General features: G+C 45.3%; 2 protein-coding genes across 2 annotated transcripts in view; both read left to right on the top strand.

Moving 5' to 3' along the window:
* The first annotated feature begins 2,753 nt into the window (after nucleotides 1–2,753).
* GPR61 (G protein-coupled receptor 61) lies at nucleotides 2,754–8,323 on the top strand. The gene is made up of 3 exons (XM_011948113.1): nucleotides 2,754–2,835; nucleotides 5,305–7,527; nucleotides 8,190–8,323. The coding sequence occupies exon 2, from the start codon at nucleotides 5,910–5,912 to the stop codon at nucleotides 7,263–7,265; it is 1,356 nt and encodes a 451-aa protein (XP_011803503.1). The 5' UTR covers nucleotides 2,754–2,835; nucleotides 5,305–5,909; the 3' UTR covers nucleotides 7,266–7,527; nucleotides 8,190–8,323.
* A 3,114-nt stretch (nucleotides 8,324–11,437) lies between these two features.
* GNAI3 (guanine nucleotide binding protein (G protein), alpha inhibiting activity polypeptide 3) overlaps nucleotides 11,438–19,028 on the top strand; it is a 47,071-nt gene continuing 39,480 nt past the window's right edge. The window contains exon 1 of the mRNA XM_011948159.1: nucleotides 11,438–11,714. Coding sequence (XP_011803549.1) covers nucleotides 11,597–11,714 — 118 coding nt within the window. The 5' untranslated portion in view covers nucleotides 11,438–11,596. The remainder of the gene's footprint in view (nucleotides 11,715–19,028) is intronic.

The following is a 19,028-nucleotide window of genomic DNA, read 5'->3' as shown; positions in this document are numbered from 1 at the left end:
AGCCGAGATCTGGCCACTGCACTCCAGCCTGGGTGACAGAGCGAGACTCCGTCTCAAAAAAAAAAAAAAAGAAGTGCCTCCCAGAGTGGGCTTTCAAGAACTAGTAGCATTATTATTATTATTATTATTATTATTACTACTACTATTATTTTGAGACAGAATCTCACTCTTGTTGCCAGGCTGGAGTGCAATGGCTCAATCTCAGCTCACTACAACCTCTGCCTCCCAGGTTCAAGAGATTCTCCTGCCTCAGCCTCCTGAGTAGCTGAGATTACAGGCATGTGCCACCACGCCTGGCTACTTTTTATATTTTTGGTAGAGATGGGGTTTCGCCATGTTGGCCAGGCTGGTCTTGATCTCCTGACCTCGTTATCCACCTGCCTCAGCCTCCCAAAGTGCTGGAATTACAGGCGTGAGCCACTGTGCCCAGCCAGCATGACGATTATTATTATTTATTATTTGCCCACAGGCTAGGATAAGCAGCTCCCCCCCACCTCCTGAGCCAAGACGGTTCCAACAGCTGGAACATGCTGCCTCTTTGGTACTACCTTTCCCAGTAGCTCTCTGGGAGGGGCTTCAGGACATGGAGGCCTTGCCTGCTGTCCACCACATGAGCTGTGATTACCTGTACTAGCTCCCTGAAGCCGGAGAGGCAGGCTATGTTTGTTTTGCAGGCTCCCTATCACTATTAGATAAGATTGGAAGTGAAGAATTTTGCCGATTTTCACAGATAGCCAACTCACAGGCCAAGGTCTTATCACCAACCAATAGAATGGCGCCAAACTGGAACAAAGATTTTCTGACTCCAGTCTAGTGCTCTTTCTAAAATCCTGTTCCAATGGGTCCAGGTCTGCTCTGGTTCTTATTGAATCCCTTGGAAGGGGCCATACCAGTCTGGGCTGGGGCCCTGCAGGAAGAATGTGGGTGTGAGCAGGGACAGGCTTTACCTAATCCCAGACAATCTGCTTGATGCCAAATCAATCTTGCCAACACAACAGCACAGGGCTTCACAAAAATCACTTTGCTGTCTACAGGTTTTCAATTTGGTATTTCCATTTGAATTTCTTGTACTCAGGTATGCCTAGTTTTGAGGTCTGTTTTAGACTTTCTGGAAGGCAGTGACTACTTCTATGAAGATAGCTTTTAGGGCTGTAGTCTACAGTCTTGTGTCAGGCCACTGGAGAGGGCATGGAGGCAAGGAAGAAGGACGAAGAAATACTTGGACTTCAAACAGATCTGGGTTCAAATATCAGCTCTGGCACTTATTAGCCGTGTGATCTGAGGAAAGTCACTTCTCTGGCACCTGGTTCCTCACTTATAAAATAGGGCAAATCATGACTGCCTCATAGATTGGTGTGAGAATTGAAGAAACTGTATGTAAAGGGTCTGGCACTCATAAGAGCTCAAAAAGTGGTGGCTGGTGACAGCGGCACTTGTTATATCGGCTCTTGGTTGGTCAGTGGCCTCTTTGTTGTTGACCTGGGGCCTGGGGCAGCCATCCTGTCCCAGCGAGGTCCTTGGGTAACTCATTGTTCTTATGGCTCTTTGGGTTAGGTCTGGTAAACAATTCCAGAAATCCCTTTTTCCTTCTTAGAGGCAGAAGGGGTCCCTAGATAGGCAAGTCTCAGGGAAGAAGGCTCTGGAGTAGGGTATCATGCCTGAATTCCCTGTTTAGGCTCATGGCTCTGCCATGTGGAGCTATGTGGCCTTCAGCAATCTCTTTATCTCTCTGGGTCTCAGAAACATGGACACCATGGCCTGTAGGACGTCTTACAGCTTTGCAATGTTAGGATTCTATCCTTGGGTATCAGTCATGTACCCGGGGAAATGATCATTTTCTTCATAGCTAGAGAGAAGCCATGCCCCTTCATTGCGTCTCTAAAGGCCCATCATGCCACAGATGGGCGATGCTCAGTGGCTGATGCTCCCCAGCTCTGTCCAGTCCTACAAATCCAGATCAGTGTGAGCACTCCTGAGTCCCTGGCTCCCACTCTGTCTCCTTCAGGAAGCAGTGTTGTGTGGTTCCCATGGTGGCTCGGGGGGAGGTTAGATCCTCCCGTCCCCTCCCTGCCAATCTCCATCAGCCCTTACAGCCCCACTCCCAATAAACATACAATCTAAGCAAATAATAACAATTTGCTTTTTGGTGGCAAGGACAGCTTTAAGACAAGGCCTTCAGCTGCCCTTCAAACCTGAGTGCTGCTCCTAAACCTGTCCCCCATATGCATTAGGCAGCTTCCAAAGGAACCAAACTTTGGACCATCCCCTGGAGCCTCAGTCCCCTCCCTGGCCTAAGCCTTGGGGCCCTGGGTCTGCGCTGACCTGATGCATCAGCACCTTGGTTCTGATGTCACACAGAACCATGCATCTCTCCTATTTTCTCTTTGAACCACTAAGAAATCAAGGCCAAAATGTAACTTGCCCAAGGTCACACAGCTAGTAAGTGCCATAGCCCGGCCTTAAACCTGTATTTTCTGACGCCATGTACTTTTTTTTTTTTACTTCATCAGGCTGGTCAGGAGGGTCTCCTCTACCTATCATTACCTGGTCCCACGAAACTTTTGAGATGCAATCTAGCAGCCTCAGAGAAGAGAGAGGAGTTGAGCTCACTGCCCGGCACCTTGCCTGGGGTATTGGTGCCCATCTTTTTGCTCCAGAAGTGACTCTGAGGGGTTGGGTGAGAAGCAGGAGGCCATTAGGACCCAGAGGCTCTCGGAGCACTCTGCTTTGCCGGCTGCCTCTCACCGCTCACTGCAGTGCTTCAGGCTTCAGCAGCTTTGGAGAAGCATCAGCTGAGAGGAGCTATCACATGGGAGCCGGGACTGCTCAGCAAAGGTAGGAGTTGCCGACTAGGCCAGGAATGGGGGCCAGACCCAGGGCCTGGTGGTGAGTGCCAAGGTATCCCCCATAGAAGGGTGGCTTTCCAAGGACCAGCCCTGCCTACCTTCTGGTGAGCAGTTTGATCAGGAGATGGCCTCTCAGGTATCCCAAAGGTGGTATTGGGGTGTGGGCATCTCTGAAGCCCAGAGCTGGGGGGTTGATCATCTCCTGCCGGCAGGAGTACCCATATCCTGCAGACAAACAGCATTCCCCGTCTGTCTTGCTCCATGTCATGGAGATGGGTCTCCCACATTCTAGGAATGGGCCCTTCAGCATCCAGGCTGATGGGCAACTGTGTCCTGGGCGTGGGCAACTCTGCTGAGGAGAGGTGTTGTAGCTCCCCAGAAATCTTCCCTAGCTTAGGAGGGGCATGCTCTTGTCTGAAGGAAAGCTAGGCTCAGGTCTTTGGGATGGAAGCTCTGGATCTGGAAAACAGGTGCATGTGAATCCCAATACCTCTGTGGCCTTGGGCTGGGCACTTATGCACATCTTGCATCCTGTAACTTGACCATGCCCCTGCTAGAGGCCCAGATCTCAGGCCCTAGTGGCAAAGCCTTCTAGGTACTGAAGGTCCTGGAGGTAAGAGGGGTGCTGTTGGAAGGAAGTAGTGGGGGAAGGAAAGCATCTGTTGGGGGAGTAGGCATAATGATATGACCTGGGAGAAGAGTAAAGATCACTGGTTTCACCTATGAAACTGCTACACCACAGCCCTCCCCTCCATAGCCCCTGTCCATTAGTGAGGGAGTGCCAAGTAGCCAGATACACTGATCTGTCTGTTAAGAGAAAAATTGGAGTCCTGGCATTTAGGAGTCATTGTGGAGACACTGGCAAGCTTGAGGGGGCTATGAAAAAGAGCAATGTCCAACGCCTTCGTGCTCAGGGCTCCATCATGGCTGCATGGCATCCCTCCAGCTCCATGTGGAAACCACATCTGCTTCCCTCCGTCTGGGACTCTTGATGTCCATCCAGACATGGTGGGTCTCCTCCTTCAGCCACCAGGGAGGGACTCTGAACCACATCATCTGGGCTTCACTCATAGGCAGAAGGGATAGGTAAACTGCAGCATGGAGAGTAAGGAGGAAGGATGCTTCTCCTAGCATTTCTTTCAGGCATTTTTCCTGGTAGACTCTTATGAGAAGCTAATGTTTCACTTTTGTGCCCACTCTTCATCTTCTCTGCAGACCCTAAACCTCTGTGGGCATGTTAACTGTGAAATGAGCTTTCTGTATCCCTAGAGAGAGGCACGTCTCTAGGCAGTTGCCCAAAGTTAGGGCTTCCTCAAGTCCAGGAACCCCGGCTACCCTTTCCACAAGAGAGTCCCTTGGCTGGCACATAGCTGGCTGACTGAGTGTTCTTGGAGTTTGTCCTAGGGGGCAGGGATTCAACTATCAATTTGAGTTTGATTCAATTCACAAAATTGTATCCAGCACCTATTGCAGGCATAGCATGTTAGAAGTTGGATCGGTGTAAGGTTTGTGGAAACACCAAAAACCAAAGGTGATTGTAAGGCTGTAACTGTGGAGGAGAGTGAGACCCATCTTGCCATGTGGTCCTCTTTATTGCAGCCATAGAAATGATGGGTTTTTAAACTGAGCAACCTCAGTGCCTCCTCCTTACTTCTTTTTCTGTGACTGCAGTAACAGTCTAGAACCAAGGGGGTTCTTAGTCAGGGATCCTCCAAGGATCAGCTCTAGAGACCAGAGATTTGGAGATCTGGGGAGCTGGAGGTTGGCAGCAGCTCCTTTCCCACAAGAGGGACACAGTGGCCTTGAAGAGTTCATGAGTGGGTGGAGGAGGGCAGCTTGAAAGTGACTTCTGGCTTTGGGAGCAGTGGAGGCTGGATGAGCTGGCTTCCCTGTTTCCTTCCAGCCGGGACATTTTATTTTCATTGCTCCTTCTCAACATTCCCAAAGTGGCAGCTCTTTGTGCTGGGAGTAGTGATGTCAAAAGAACCTAAAGCACAGCTCCCCTTCTCAGGTGATAGCCCCAGAGCAGCAACAGACATTTTTAGAGACAGCTGAAATTCAACTACTATTTACTGGATGCCTATTATAGTCCAGCCGGCATGGAGGGCACCTTCACATATGGCATGGCACAGTGAGCAAGAGTACTGGCCCTGGGGCCAGACTGCCCAGGTAGGTGCCCAGCCCTTGCCACTTACTAGCTGTGTGACCTTGGGTAAGTTACTTAACCTCTCTAGACCTCAGTTTCACCCCTTGCAAAATGGAGATAAAAATAATATCTACCTCATAGGGTTGTGTGAGGAATAAAATGAGTTAATATAGGTAGAGTGCTGAGAACAGGGCCTGGCATGTGGAAAACGCCGTATTAATGCTACTGCTTGTCATTAATATTATTATTAACAAATCACACAGGATCCAGAAACACAGTTGTGAAGCAAGTCTTCTTCCTTTCTTTTTACAGATGGATTTATGAGGAAACTGAACTTCAGAAGATTCACAGAGTTAGTAATGCCCAGAACTGGGACTAGAAACTAAATTTTGTGCTCCTTCTACTCCCCAGCAGCTCCTGCCATTCTGAGGAGACAAGAAATCAGGAAATTTACATAAGGAACCCTAAAACTGAGGCACCATCCCAGAGATTAGCAGGACCCTGGGAAGGAGAGACAGAGGATTTAGAATCCCCGGCTAACAGTTCTGCAAAGGGTAAAAGGGTATGGAGAATGAGAATGGCAGAAAGGAGATGGAAAAGGAAGAGGTGAAGGCCATTTCGAAGGCGAAGTGTTGAGTGGGTCAGGCTCCTGTACTTCTCACGTCTCCTGCTTCTTAGCAGTCACCAAGGCAGATCCTGGAGCTACCTCTGGCCGGAAAGGGGATATGAGCTTCTGATCCTTCAGCTGCCTGGCCTGGCGCTCTGTAGGCAGACAAACCTGCCCAAGAGGCTCCAGTAGGAGACGCCCCCTACGAAACCGGGAAGCCTGGGCCTGGGCTTTCCATCCCAGGGTCGCTGGACTAGGATGGGGGATGGGCCTGTGACAGGAGGTACCCTGGGTGTCCTCTTTCGGCCCCATGGAGTCCTCACCCATCCCCCAGTCATCAGGGAACTCTTCGACTTTGGGGAGGGTCCCTCAAACCCCAGGTCCCTCTACTGCCAGTGGGGTCCCGGAGGTGGGGCTGCGGGATGTCGCTTCGGAATCTGTGGCCCTCTTCTTCATGCTCCTGCTGGACTTGACTGCTGTGGCTGGCAATGCCGCTGTGATGGCCGTGATCGCCAGGACGCCCGCCCTCCGAAAATTTGTCTTCGTCTTCCACCTCTGCCTGGTGGACCTGCTGGCTGCCCTGACCCTCATGCCCCTGGCCATGCTCTCCAGCTCCGCCCTCTTTGACCACGCCCTCTTTGGGGAGGTGGCCTGCCGCCTCTACTTGTTCCTGAGCGTGTGCTTTGTCAGCCTGGCCATCCTCTCAGTGTCGGCCATCAATGTGGAGCGCTACTATTACGTGGTCCACCCCATGCGCTACGAGGTGCGCATGACGCTGGGGCTGGTAGCCTCTGTGCTGGTGGGTGTGTGGGTGAAGGCCTTGGCTATGGCTTCTGTGCCAGTGTTGGGAAGGGTCACCTGGGAGGAAGGAGCTCCCAGTGTCCCCCCAGGCTGTTCACTCCAATGGAGCCACAGTGCCTACTGCCAGCTTTTTGTGGTGGTCTTTGCTGTCCTTTACTTCCTGCTGCCCCTGCTTCTTATCCTTGTGGTCTACTGCAGCATGTTCCGAGTGGCCCGCGTGGCTGCCATGCAGCATGGGCCGCTCCCCACGTGGATGGAGACACCCCGGCAACGCTCTGAATCTCTCAGCAGCCGCTCCACGATGGTCACCAGCTCGGGGGCCCCCCAGACCACCCCACACCGGACGTTTGGGGGAGGGAAAGCAGCAGTGGTTCTTCTGGCTGTGGGGGGACAGTTCCTGCTCTGTTGGTTGCCCTACTTCTCTTTCCACCTCTATGTTGCCCTGAGTGCTCAGCCCATTTCAACTGGGCAGGTGGAGAGTGTGGTGACCTGGATCGGCTACTTTTGCTTCACTTCCAACCCTTTCTTCTATGGATGTCTCAACCGGCAGATCCGGGGGGAGCTCAGCAAGCAGTTTGTCTGCTTCTTCAAGCCAGCTCCAGAGGAGGAGCTGAGGCTACCTAGCCGGGAGGGCTCCATTGAGGAGAATTTCCTGCAGTTCCTTCAGGGGACTGGCTGTCCTTCTGAGTCCTGGGTTTCCCGACCCTTACCCAGCCCCAAGCAGGAGCCACCTGCTGTTGACTTTCGAATCCCAGGCCAGATAGCTGAGGAGACCCCTGAGTTCCTGGAGCAGCAACTCACCAGCGACATCATCATGTCAGACAGCTACCTCCGTCCTGCCCCCTCACCCCGGCTGGAGTCATGATGGGCCACTGGACACTCGGAGGGATATGGGGCTGGGGGCCAGTTATGATCGCAAGGACCGCCTTGTGGGATCACCTTTTCCCAGCTGGCTAGGGCTGAGGCTGGGGTCTCTGCACACAGCTTTTGCTTAGTGTTTCCTGGGTCAGGAACAGAGTCAACAGGACGAACGTGTGCAAAAGCCTTGGACTTGGCTGTGATCTTTGACTCCTGGGGGAGGGAACCTGGGTATGGTGAGACGGTGACGAGAGAAAAGGGTCACAAAGGTGAGGTGAAGCCTCTCAACCAGTGAAATTTCCATGCTTCCAGAGGCAGGGAATTCTCTAAGGGTAGGAGTTGGAGGATACAGGGCAGCAGGCCAGGTTTGGAGTTATTCTAGGGGCCATTTAGGATATTTTATTTTTCAGTGTAATTGTCCAGGGCAGTAATTGCACCCAAGCAAGGTAAGAAAATGACCCGTGTTTTCTCATTTCCTTGCTAGGTTTAAAAAGAACTAAATTATAGCCAAGTGTTTCCACTTGAGTTAATAGCTCGTTTTTCTGGTTTTATACCTGAGATTTCCTTAAAACGAGAGGACCAGTAGGGTGTATTCCTTTACTGAGTTTGGCCAGAAACAAGGCAAAATAGAAATTAGGGTCCATGGAGTAGAAGATAGGAAAGCTGACCGCTCTCCCACTCTTCAGGATAAGCCCTTCTGTTCTATTTCTCTGTCTCTCTCCTGCACACGGGAGATCAAGGGTAGAGCCTGATCTCAGCAGAGACAAGAATAAGGCAGAATGGCTTTCCTCTCTTTTAGGAGGAAGAACTAGAATGCCTGGGGGTCAGATGGGCGAGGGTGGAGGTTAGCATTTGAATTGGTAAAGTAGCTGGATACAGAGAGTCTACGTAATCAGCCTGATCAATAATACTGCGAATCTTTTCTTTCCAGGACTGGCTTCCCTGATCTCTCTCCTCATGGCAGCGACCCACCTCCAGTCCCGTGGACAATCGGGTACAAGAGACTTAAGGTTGGGCATGGGAAGGGTGGGGTTTCCATGATCCATTAAATGCCTTCCTACTCCCATTCATCGCTCTCAAAATTAGCTTCAGTGACAAAGACTTAAATCTCTCTCCTATCTGCAGCACTGGGTTGGAGAGAGGGCACAGGAGTTGGTCTTGGCTGTTCATTGATTGAGACTGTAGGAACTGTGTTGGTTGGTATTGGTGGTGGTATTTTCAACAAAGAGGGAATAATTGCAAACTGGACAGGACACCCATCTGGGACCACCTGTCCATCCTACTTCCCTCAATTGAATCAGGTAACACTAAAGGGTCAAGGCAGGGCCAGAGGGTGGTGTGGTCTGCATTTGAACAAATTCCTGGCTCACTGAGCATCAAAGGGGGAAATGGGCTGGTGGGAGTTGGATAGTCTCCCCTTTAAACAGTTAATAAATAATTTTTATAAAAGGTTATACTGATATCAACATTGACTCCTTTAGTTCAATTCAGTGCATAATAGTTGAACACCCACTAGTCCCTGGGACCCACACAGGGTGTGTGGTCACTGCTTTTAAGGAGTTCATAGTCTAATTTGATGAGATACCTTGTATTTTCACAAAGCACTTTGATCTGATAAAGCACTACAGAATGTGCTTCAGAAATATACTGGAGAATATGTCCATGGTTCTAACTTCTGAGAGTTCAGCCCATGGCAGCAAGATGCATACCTGGAAGCTTCCTGCAGATTGTAGAAAGCATAGGGGTTGTAAATGAAACTCTCTAATGAAGAAAAAAAAATTAAATGAAACTGGGCAAACAGCTTTCCCCCTTTGTTGTAGGAAAATTTCTAGGTTTGTCTTCCTACCACTAGATTATTATACCAGTCTAGTGCCTATTACATTGAGGAAGTCACCTAAAAACATAGTATATATAGGGAGGAGAGTCGTTTGTGATTGAAAAACATATTCACCTCTCCTCCCTATTAAAATAAATGCATACTGAGGAATCAATCATTCCTAGACAGGGAAAAAACTTTCCAATACCACTAATCAGCTATTAGATACAAAGCATTGCCAGCAGGTGGCAGTGTGAGTCCAATGGAAGGAGGAAACGCGAGTGTATGTGGTGGGAGGAGGAAGGGGAGGGCATTAAACATTGCCTGACAGCCATTTTGTTAATTTATTTTGCCTTTACCTTTGACTTTGCCCTCCAACCCTTCCTTCACATACATCAAAGAAGAAAGTTTTAAGAGTAAGGGTATCTTTAATTCAGGCTGAAATTTTCTGACACTGTGATCTCACTGGTGTTTATTACAGAGTTTGACATACATGGGTTCATTTGCCATTTATTTTTCCCTGTAGGAGTGGATCATGAAGGAAATAAAAATTTATCTTTTATTATGCTGAGAACTTTCCCAACAATTTCTGCTATGACCACCTTCCAGGAGTTTTCTAGTCACCAGGATGCCTTGGTAAAGTTCAATACGTAATCTTTGGCTCTGAAAGCTGTTCCTGGACAAAATCTGAGCTAACTCACTGAAGAATCAACAGATTGAGGCAACCATCCGGTCAGTTACTTTTTCCTGCATCCTGCTGGTGTTGGGGTAATTCCCAATCCTAGATGAAAACCTTAGACTTTCTGTGGTCAGGTGTCCCCAGGCAATATCGTAGAGGGGCATGATAGAAAAGGGTAACTCTGGGGTCAGAGAGATCTACTTACTCACTGTGTGAAGTTGGGAAAGCTGCTTAATTTCTCTGAGCCTACTTCCTCACCTGTAAAAATGGGGATCTTTATTACCTACCTCACAGGGTTGTTGTGAGGATTAAGAGATGGGATGTGGAAGCACCTAGCCATATTTGGCAAATAGGTACTCAATAAATATTGGTTTTACTTCCCTTTCCTCTTGCCCTTTTTCCCCAAAAGTATTGATAATGGAAAAGCGGTCCCTTTCATTCTAACAGTCATTTGGGAATGACTGGGGGACTATTCAAACCTTGAAGAATTGGCATTGCTAAGAGTTATGGTGGACGAGTCTTTTTTAAAGTGGCTCTAATCCTCTAATTAAATCCTTCTAATTAATGAATCATCACTATATAGACCTCTCTGTTGGGACCTTACATTCTCAAGTTCAGATTCTATTAGAGAAAGAAAGTAATTTACAATCACAGGGAAAGGGTTTAGGGACTGAGTTCCCTTCCCTAGAATGTATAGTAATTATGGGCTTATTTGCCTGAAAAGTTCATTTAGGACTACCTTCACGCAGTATCCAGGGTTATTAGTGAAAGATGCTATCGGCCTGGGGCTTTCACAGTGGACTTGTTTCAGGTGAGAATAGGGCTGAGAGGCAAATTTTACTAGAATTTCTCCTTTTGTATGTAATCGCAACAGGAAATTTTAATAGGAGATTCACAGGATGCACTGGTTTGTTTCAGGGTGTGGAACTGAAGTTGACTTATCTTGGTTTTAGTTCTAAGACCCTAAGGTAGGAAGATCTGAATTATACTGGAGAGAAGGGCAGCATGGAAATTTTATGGAGGAACTACGGGCTTACCTTTAAGGTTATCGAGTATCTGCTAGCGATTTCATGTGGCCTTTTGCCAACATAGGAGTTAAGCAAATCTCAAGCCCACAAAAAAACGTGAAAGGCATAAGGACCAGGGGACATTTTGAGAGGAGTCAGTGGGCCAGAGAGGGCAAAAAGATATTGCTAAGGTCCAGAACACAGTCGGTGTTACGGTCTCAGATGTGTGACGTGAACGGCGCCCAGGCCGGGCAGCTTGTTCACATTTCATTGATCCGATACAACCCCAACAGAGGCAGTGTCCCACGCTTGGGTAGGGGCCCCGAGTCTCCAGAGCAAGAGATCAAAGGGGTTTTCTAACAGCAGAGAAATTATCAGCAGAAATTCCCGCGCGGGATGTAGGCTTTAATTTAGACATTTCCGCCCCAAAACTGGCATTTTGAACGCGGGAGGGCATTATTTGTTGGAGGCCCCGGTTTTTCTCCATTTATCCAAATCAGGTAGCCGAAAGGTAAATGAGGCTTCAAGTTGGGCGGCGGGCAGCGAACTTGACAGAACCTCGAAACTGTAGATCCGCCGCCCAACCTAGCCGCCAGGTCCCCGTGACTTCCGCTTTCGGTCTCAACTCCTCTCCCCGAGGAGAGTGGTTTAAACGGTGAAGGCTGCGGGGCGTCGCCGGAAGTGTCGTAAACGCCGGATATCCGGTTCTTCACGGCGCTAAGGGAGCTGACGGAGAGGGCCGCCGCCCAGCAGTAGACGCTGCCTTAACCTGCCGAACCGCAGTTCCCGCGGTGTGTGAGTGAGCCCGGGACGGTGTCCCCTCTTCCGCCGCCACCATGGGCTGCACGTTGAGCGCCGAAGACAAGGCGGCAGTGGAGCGAAGCAAGATGATCGACCGCAACTTACGGGAGGACGGAGAAAAAGCGGCCAAAGAAGTGAAGCTGCTGCTACTCGGTGAGGGACTGGAGGCGGGGACGAGTGGTGGTCCGGAGAGCCTAGGCGCTTGGAAGGCCTGAACGGGGTCTAGTCGGGCCGACGAAAAGGACTCTAAAGGATCTGGAGGGCGTGCCGGGTGTGGGGCGGGGTGTTGGGGTTCATAGCTGAGGCCCCAGAGGGCGTGATGAGGGGGGTGGGGTTTTGGGGTTGCGGGAATTAGGCTGTAGAGGGTGTGACTCCGGGCTGGAATTGCGTTTAGCAGAGAGACTTGGGAGTATGGGCTGGTAGGATATTGAGGGAGTAGGAATATGGGGAAAGCTCATAAAGGAAGAGTTAATACTCGGGAAGGTTTTACATTGGGTTGGAGCGTGTTGGTAATGGTTTGTGAGTTTGGAGCGTCGTGTTCTTTGGCAGGATAAAGCTAGGAGGCTTGAATGGATGGTATAGAGACTGGAACAGAATGGTCACATAAGGACGTTGACATTTGTTAGTGAGAGAGCCTTTTGAACTGTTGGAGGAACCCTGGATTATCCAGGAACATGAGGGTAGGTAGATGAGATAAATGACAAGTTATCAAATATAAAGGAAAAGAGCTTGGGTGCAGAAGGCATCTCTACCTTTCCACCGCTTTCTATCATTTTTATTTTCAAAGTTTTATAACGCCTTCTTCTGTTTTTATAGAAGGATGGGAAATGGTGTGAGCTGAAGAAATTTAAAGAATGATTTGTTTGAGGTTTGTAGCAGAAGATATAGTGAACAAGAGATTACACATTGGAGAGTGCTGAACAGTTGCTATAGATGATGTGCAGTTGGAATAATTATCTTAGGATAAGTTACAGAGTTGGACATACTTACTGTAAAGACTATGGTAGACTTCTGGTGGCTGTTGTATCCATTTTGGCCTCTTCAAAGCAAAACCATTGGCTTCAGGAATTACTGTTTATGTTATCTGATAGTCGTTTTAAGTGGCTTTTTTTGTGCAGTCGGATGTGTTTTACTCAACACGAGTTTTAAAATTTTTGAGTGGCTCAGTAAATCATACAAAGAATCCTGGCATTAGCTTATTAATAAATCAAGCCACATTTCTTCATTATTAGTATTTTCTAGGGTAGTATTTCCATTAGAGATGAATAAGTAGGAGTAGGGGTTTCTGTAAGCAATAGAAATTTACTTTTTAAAACAATTGATTTTTGAGGAAAAGGAGTCACTTTAGGGGAAGTGCTAAATTTTCGTGGTATAAAGCTCCAGAGGACAGAATGTACCGTTGTAACCCAAGACTTATTTTGTACTCTAGGACATGCTAAGTGCCCCGGTAGTCTCTTCTTAACGTATTTGGTTGGTTGTAGATTGCAGAGGCTCTGGTAATAGTTTTTTGGATATACTATAAAGGGAAAGTTATGTATTGGAGCTTAAGCTTCCGGTTTGTATACTTGAACTTTCAGAAGATGCGAATTCAAATTGTTCTAGACTGCCACTGTCTGTATAACAGGTGGATAAGCATGGTCCCTGGTACATAGTAGGTGCTCCTCAAGTATTTACTGTTAACCAGCCTGAGCCAGCAAATGTTGAACATTGGTCTTTGGGGCCTTTGAGAAATTTGATATAAACTATAACATTTAGGGCATTCACTTTTTTTTTTTTTGAGACGGAGTCTCCCTCTATCGCCAGGCGCGATGTTGGCCCACTGCAAGCTGCGCCTCCCGGGGTCACGCCGTTCTCCTGCCTCAGCTTCCCGAGTAGGCTGTGACTACAGGCGCCTGCCACCACGCCCGGCTAATTTTTTGTGTTTTTAGTAGAGACGGGGTTTCACCGTGTTAGCCAGGATGGCCTTGATCTCCTGACCTCGTGATCCACCTGCCTCAGCCTCCCAAAGTGCTGGGATTACAGGAGTGAGCCACCGCGCCTGGCCAGCATTTTCTTTATTGATTTATTGGTTATGAAATTAAAGATGTATTCTCATCTTCTGTGAGTGATTTGATTTACACTGACCAACAGAGATACCCTCAGGACATCAGCTTATTGTAATGTAATTGGAAACTTTGAGACTTTCTTCCAAAAGGCAGGATTAGGCAGGCACAATTTGGACAGGTGGAACTTGTCCATATGTCTAGAAGAATTTTTATTCAGGATTTTACAAATAGTGCATTTAATTAAAAACAAAATTAGACACTTGATGACTTAGGGAACTTGAAAGGCAGTGAGTAAAAATCAAAGTACTAAACATATTTGCTTTCAATTTTTATCAGCTTCATTCTTTTTTAAGTAAGATTTTTTTTTTTAAATATTCTTGAGCAAGTTAAGTCCAGAAATTCAAGTAGTTTGCAGAAACATAATGTTCTTGCTTGAGCCATATCGTAACACACATAGAAAATTAAAATTATCTTCTATGCTATTTCTGTAAGCAAAATGTACCCAAAACAGTGTACAATTTTTTTTTTCCTGGATAATATCTCCTTTGCTGTAGATGCAAGTCGTTTTTACTTTATCACTATGGAACTTAGTTTAAGTTGAGATCTATCTACCTACCCTTGTGTCTCCTGGCACATGATATATTTTCTTATGGGAGTATAGTTTAACATGGTGATTAATAGCATGGGTCCTGAAGTCAGACTGCTTCAAATCCTAATTCCCATTTACTAGTTATAGCCTTGGGAAAGTTAATTTCTCTTGGCCTCAGTTTTCTTATCTTTAAAATGGAGAAAATAGAGCTACTTCTAGGATTGCTGTGAGGATAAAATATAGTGATGTAAAGCAGAACACAGCTTGGCACATAGTACTAGCTTCATGAAGATTAGCTATTCTTATTAAGTCAAAATGAATGTTACAGATTGTAGGTATTATGGAAATCATACCAAATTAAGAAGCTAGCATGGGCCAGATTATTAACAGACACTTCAGTATTATAATTCTTCCTTTGATAACCTTTGGTTTGAATTTCCTTTAGATGTTCTTGGAAAGGGCTGGGCATGGTGACTCGTTCCTGTAATCCCATCACTTTGGGAGGTCGAGGCTGGTAGAATCACCTGAGGTTAGGAGTTCAAGACCAACCTGGCCAACATGGCGAAACACCATCTCTACTAAAAGTACAAAAATTAGACGGGCGTGGTGGTGTGCACCTGTAGTCCCAGCTACTTGGGAGGCTGAGGCAGGAGAATCACTTGAACCTGGGAGCAGAAGTTGCAGTGAGCAGAGATGGCACCACTGTACTCTAGCCTGGGTGACAAAGTGAGACTGTTTGTCTCAAAAAAAAAAAAAAAAAAAGTGTTCTTGGAAAGATCTTGGTAGGTATATCAAATTAGTGTTTAATTATGACATTCTGTTGAAAATATACTATGCAAAGCTTCCCAACCAATGTTCCAGTGCTTAGGATGGCATATAGGTGTGCTGTTTACAAATTTTTTATAGGATTGAAATTTTAAATCATTTTTAGAAGTTCAAACTTTTACAGCAGTTGAAATTACATTTGAACATCTTTGGTATGATTTCCTCTTTAAAATTCCTGAATTTGGTAATTTGGTTATTTACTATTTAAAAAGGTAGAGATGGGGGTCTCATTATGTTGTCCAGGCTGATCTCAAATGCTTGGCCACATATGATTCTCCTATCTCAGCCTCCCAAAGTGTTGGGATTACCGGTGTGAGCCACTGTGCCTACCCTACCATGCATTTGGTAATTTGAAAAAATTGTATTTGGTATAAATACTAAATTTATACCAATTTTATATTTAATATCATCTGTAATACTTTGTATTTTTTATGCCATAATTTCATAATAAAAAGAAATTTTGTGTGTGTGGGTTTTGTTTTGTTTTGTTTTGACCCCAGGACAAGCAAGAAAATTTTTTTTTCACCAAGCTCTTTCAGCTCACCCCAGTGAGCCTTACAAATATTTTAAATATGTGCCATCATGTGACAAAGGTTGGGAAGCACTGGTATAATGGATAAGAGCAGTGCTTTTGGATTCACACAAAACTGAATTTAAGTTCCACCTCCATTTATTAGCTCTGAGACCCAGAGCAAGTAACTTAACCATAAGAATCGCAATTTTTACATATGTAAAGCAGAGATGTTTCATAATATGAAATGAGATAATGCATGTAAAGTGCTTCACATTAGTGCCTAGCAAATAAAAAATAGTAAGTGATCACTTCTGTCAATGATGATTGTGAGACTTACCATTTTAGCTACTTTTTTCAGAGGTTTTTCAGACAGCTATTTTGTTATTTTCCATATTAATATACTCTTTTCAAAGATCTTCACATAATTTTAATATCCTTTTGTGGTGAAAGGAATTAAATGTTAGTCCTTTTCTTTTTTTACTCGTCACTATACTAATGAAGATATTTAGTTTTGTAAGTTGTTGAGTGATCTGCTCTCTGAATTTCCATTCTTGATAGTTTCCTTTAGCAGGTTCTGAGAAAACTTAAAAAAATACTTTGTTCTTTGGGATTTGCTGGTGGTAGTATGGCAAAAAGCCAGTTGCATGCAGAGAACTGGAATCATCTAGTTTACTTGAACTGTTTATTATGCAGTTAGTTATTTATATTTAAATCACTGCATTTTATTGGCTGAATATGCTTATTATTGAGAATAAGACTGCCCTTTGGTAAACATGCCATTACATTATGTCCTCCTATAGGATTATACCCTTTTTTATGTTTGCCATTTACTTGGGATAAGGTTCATAGCCTGTTACATTTCATGTGAGGATGCATCTTGTGTCTCGGGGAAGAAAAGCTTTGTATTTTATAAGCACTTATCATTCTTTGTGTCTTTTATTTAAATGCATTAGTCACTTTTTTTTTCCTTTTTTTAACATTTCAGTAAGTTTTTGGGGAGCAGGTTGTGTTTGGTTACATGAATAATTTTAGCAGTGATTTCTGAGATTTTGGTGCACCCATCACCTGAGCAGTGTACACTGTACCCAATGTATAGTCCTTTATCCCTCACTCCCTTCCTACCCTTTTCCCCGAGTCCCCAAAGTCCATTGTATCATTCTTATACCTTTGTGTCCTCATAGCTCAGCGCCCACTTATGAGTGAGAACATACAATGTTTGGTTTTCCATTCCTGAGTTACTTCACTTAGAGTAATGGTCTCCAGTTCCATCCAGGTTGCTGCAGATGCTGTTATTTCATTCCTTTTTATGGCTGAGTAGTGTTCCATGGGTGTAGAGGGGTGTGTGTGTGTGTGTATATATCACATTTTCTTTATCTACTTGTTGATTGATGAGCATTTGGGCTGGTTCCATATTTTGCCATTGTGAATTGTGCTGCTATAAACATGCATGTGCAGGTACCTTTTTTGTATTATGGCTTCTTTCCTCAGGGTAGATACCCAGGTGTGAGATTCGTGCATCAAATGGTAGATATACTTTTAGTTCTTTAAGGAACCTCCACACTGTTTTCCATTGTGGTTGTATTAGTTTACATTCCTACCAACAGTGTGAAAGTGTTCCCTTTTCATCACATCCATGCCAACATCTATTTTTTTATTATTATTTATTTATTATGGCCATTATTGCAGGAGTAAGTTGATATCACATTGTGGTTTTGATTTGTATTTCCCTGATAATTAGTGATGTTGAGCATGTTTTCATAAGTTTGTTGGCAATTTGTATATCTTCTTGTGAGAATTGTCTATTCATGTCCTTAGCCCACTTTTTGATGGGATTGTTTTTTTCGTGCTGATTTGAGTTCCTTGTAGATTCTGGATATTAGTCTTTTGTCAGATGTATAGATAGTGAAGATTTTCTCCCACTCTGTGGGTTGTGTGTACTCTGCTGATTTCTTTTGTTGTTCAGAAGCTTTTTAGTTTAGTTAAACCCCTTTTTTTAATTTTTGTTTTTGTCTTTGCGTTTGCTTTTGGGTTCTTGGTCATGAAGTCTTTGCCTAAGCCGATGACTAGAAGGGTTTTTCCAATGTTATCATCTAGAATTTTTATGGTTTTGGGTCTTAGATTTAAGTCATTAGCCCTATACACCAACAGTAACCAAGCTGAGAATGAAATCACGAACTCAATCCCTTTTACAATAGCTGCAAACAAAAAACAAACAAAAATACCATAGGAATATACTTGACCAAGAAGGTGAAACACCTCTACAAGGAAAACTACAAAACACGGCTGACAGAAATCATAGATGACACAAATAAATGGGAACACATCCCATGCTCATGGATGGGTAGATTCAATATTGTGAAAATGACCATAGTGCCAAAAGCAATCTACAAATTCAATGCAATTCCCACTAAAGTACCACCATCATTCTTCACAGAATTAGAAAAAACAATCCTAAAATTCATGTGGAACCAAAGAAGAGCCCGCATAGCCAAAGCAAGACTAAGCAAAAGAATAAGCCTAGAGGCATTATATTACCCGATTTCAAACTATACTATAAGGCCATAATCACCAAAACAGCATGGTACTGGTGTAAAAACTGGCATATAGACCAATGGTACAGAATAGAGAACCGAGAAATAAAGCCAAATAACTTCCAGTCAACTGATCTTCGACAAAGAAACAAAAATGTGAAGTGGGGAAAGGACACCCAATTCCACAAATGGTGCTGGGATAATTGACAAGCCACATGTAGAAGCACTAATCACTTTTACAGTCTGAAAATATGGCCCTTTTCAGGGATTAAAATAATGTAATCTTCCCTGACTACGCTATTCCTGTAATACACTGATGGCCATAGAGTAGGGTGCTTAATACTAGATTTGACAGGGCATGGACGGTTCTAATAAGTGCTGCTACTACGTTTCTTTAAAAAATAATTTTTAGCATATTAAACTTATATGCACTATTACAAAAAAGTCTTTTAGTTTTTAGGCAGTTGTCTCTGTTAAAAGTGATTCCTGGCCTAGAGATCTTTTAGAGATGGTTAGTAAAACCTGAAGCACTATGCCATTCCTCCCCCTTGGTGCTGAGCTTCTTCATCCTCTAGCTTCTTGGGAAGGAAAAGGGAGTTGTTAGGCCTCTGCAGATATTTCCTTTTTTTCTATCCTGTCTCTCTTCCTTCCCTGGTTTCTTCTACAGCATACTTTCTCTTGGGGAAAGGTGTGTGTGTGTGTGTGTGTGTGTTTCATCAGGTCTTTCCACTAACTTCCCCTCTTTTTTTTTTTTTTTAGACAGAGTCTTGCTCTGTCGCCCAGGCTGGAGTGCAGTGGCGCGATGTTGGCCCACTGCAAGCTGCGCCTCCCGGGGTCACGCCGTTCTCCTGCCTCAGCTTCCCGAGTAGCTGTGACTACAGGCGCCTGCCACCACGCCCGGCTAATTTTTTGTGTTTTTAGTAGAGACGGGGTTTCACCGTGTTAGCCAGGATGGCCTTGATC

The sequence above is a fragment of the Colobus angolensis genome, unplaced genomic scaffold, assembly GCF_000951035.1.
Source record: "Colobus angolensis palliatus isolate OR3802 unplaced genomic scaffold, Cang.pa_1.0 Scaffold273, whole genome shotgun sequence".
NCBI classification, from domain to species: domain Eukaryota; kingdom Metazoa; phylum Chordata; class Mammalia; order Primates; family Cercopithecidae; genus Colobus; species Colobus angolensis.
The sequence above is the reverse complement of the archived record's forward strand: the minus strand, read 5'-3'. Positions and strand labels throughout refer to the sequence as shown.

What these genes read in the sequence shown, in the direction of transcription:
- GPR61 (XM_011948113.1), top strand. Translation starts at nt 5,910, where the DNA reads ATGGAGTCCTCACCCATCCCCCAGTCATCAGGGAACTCTTCGACTTTG.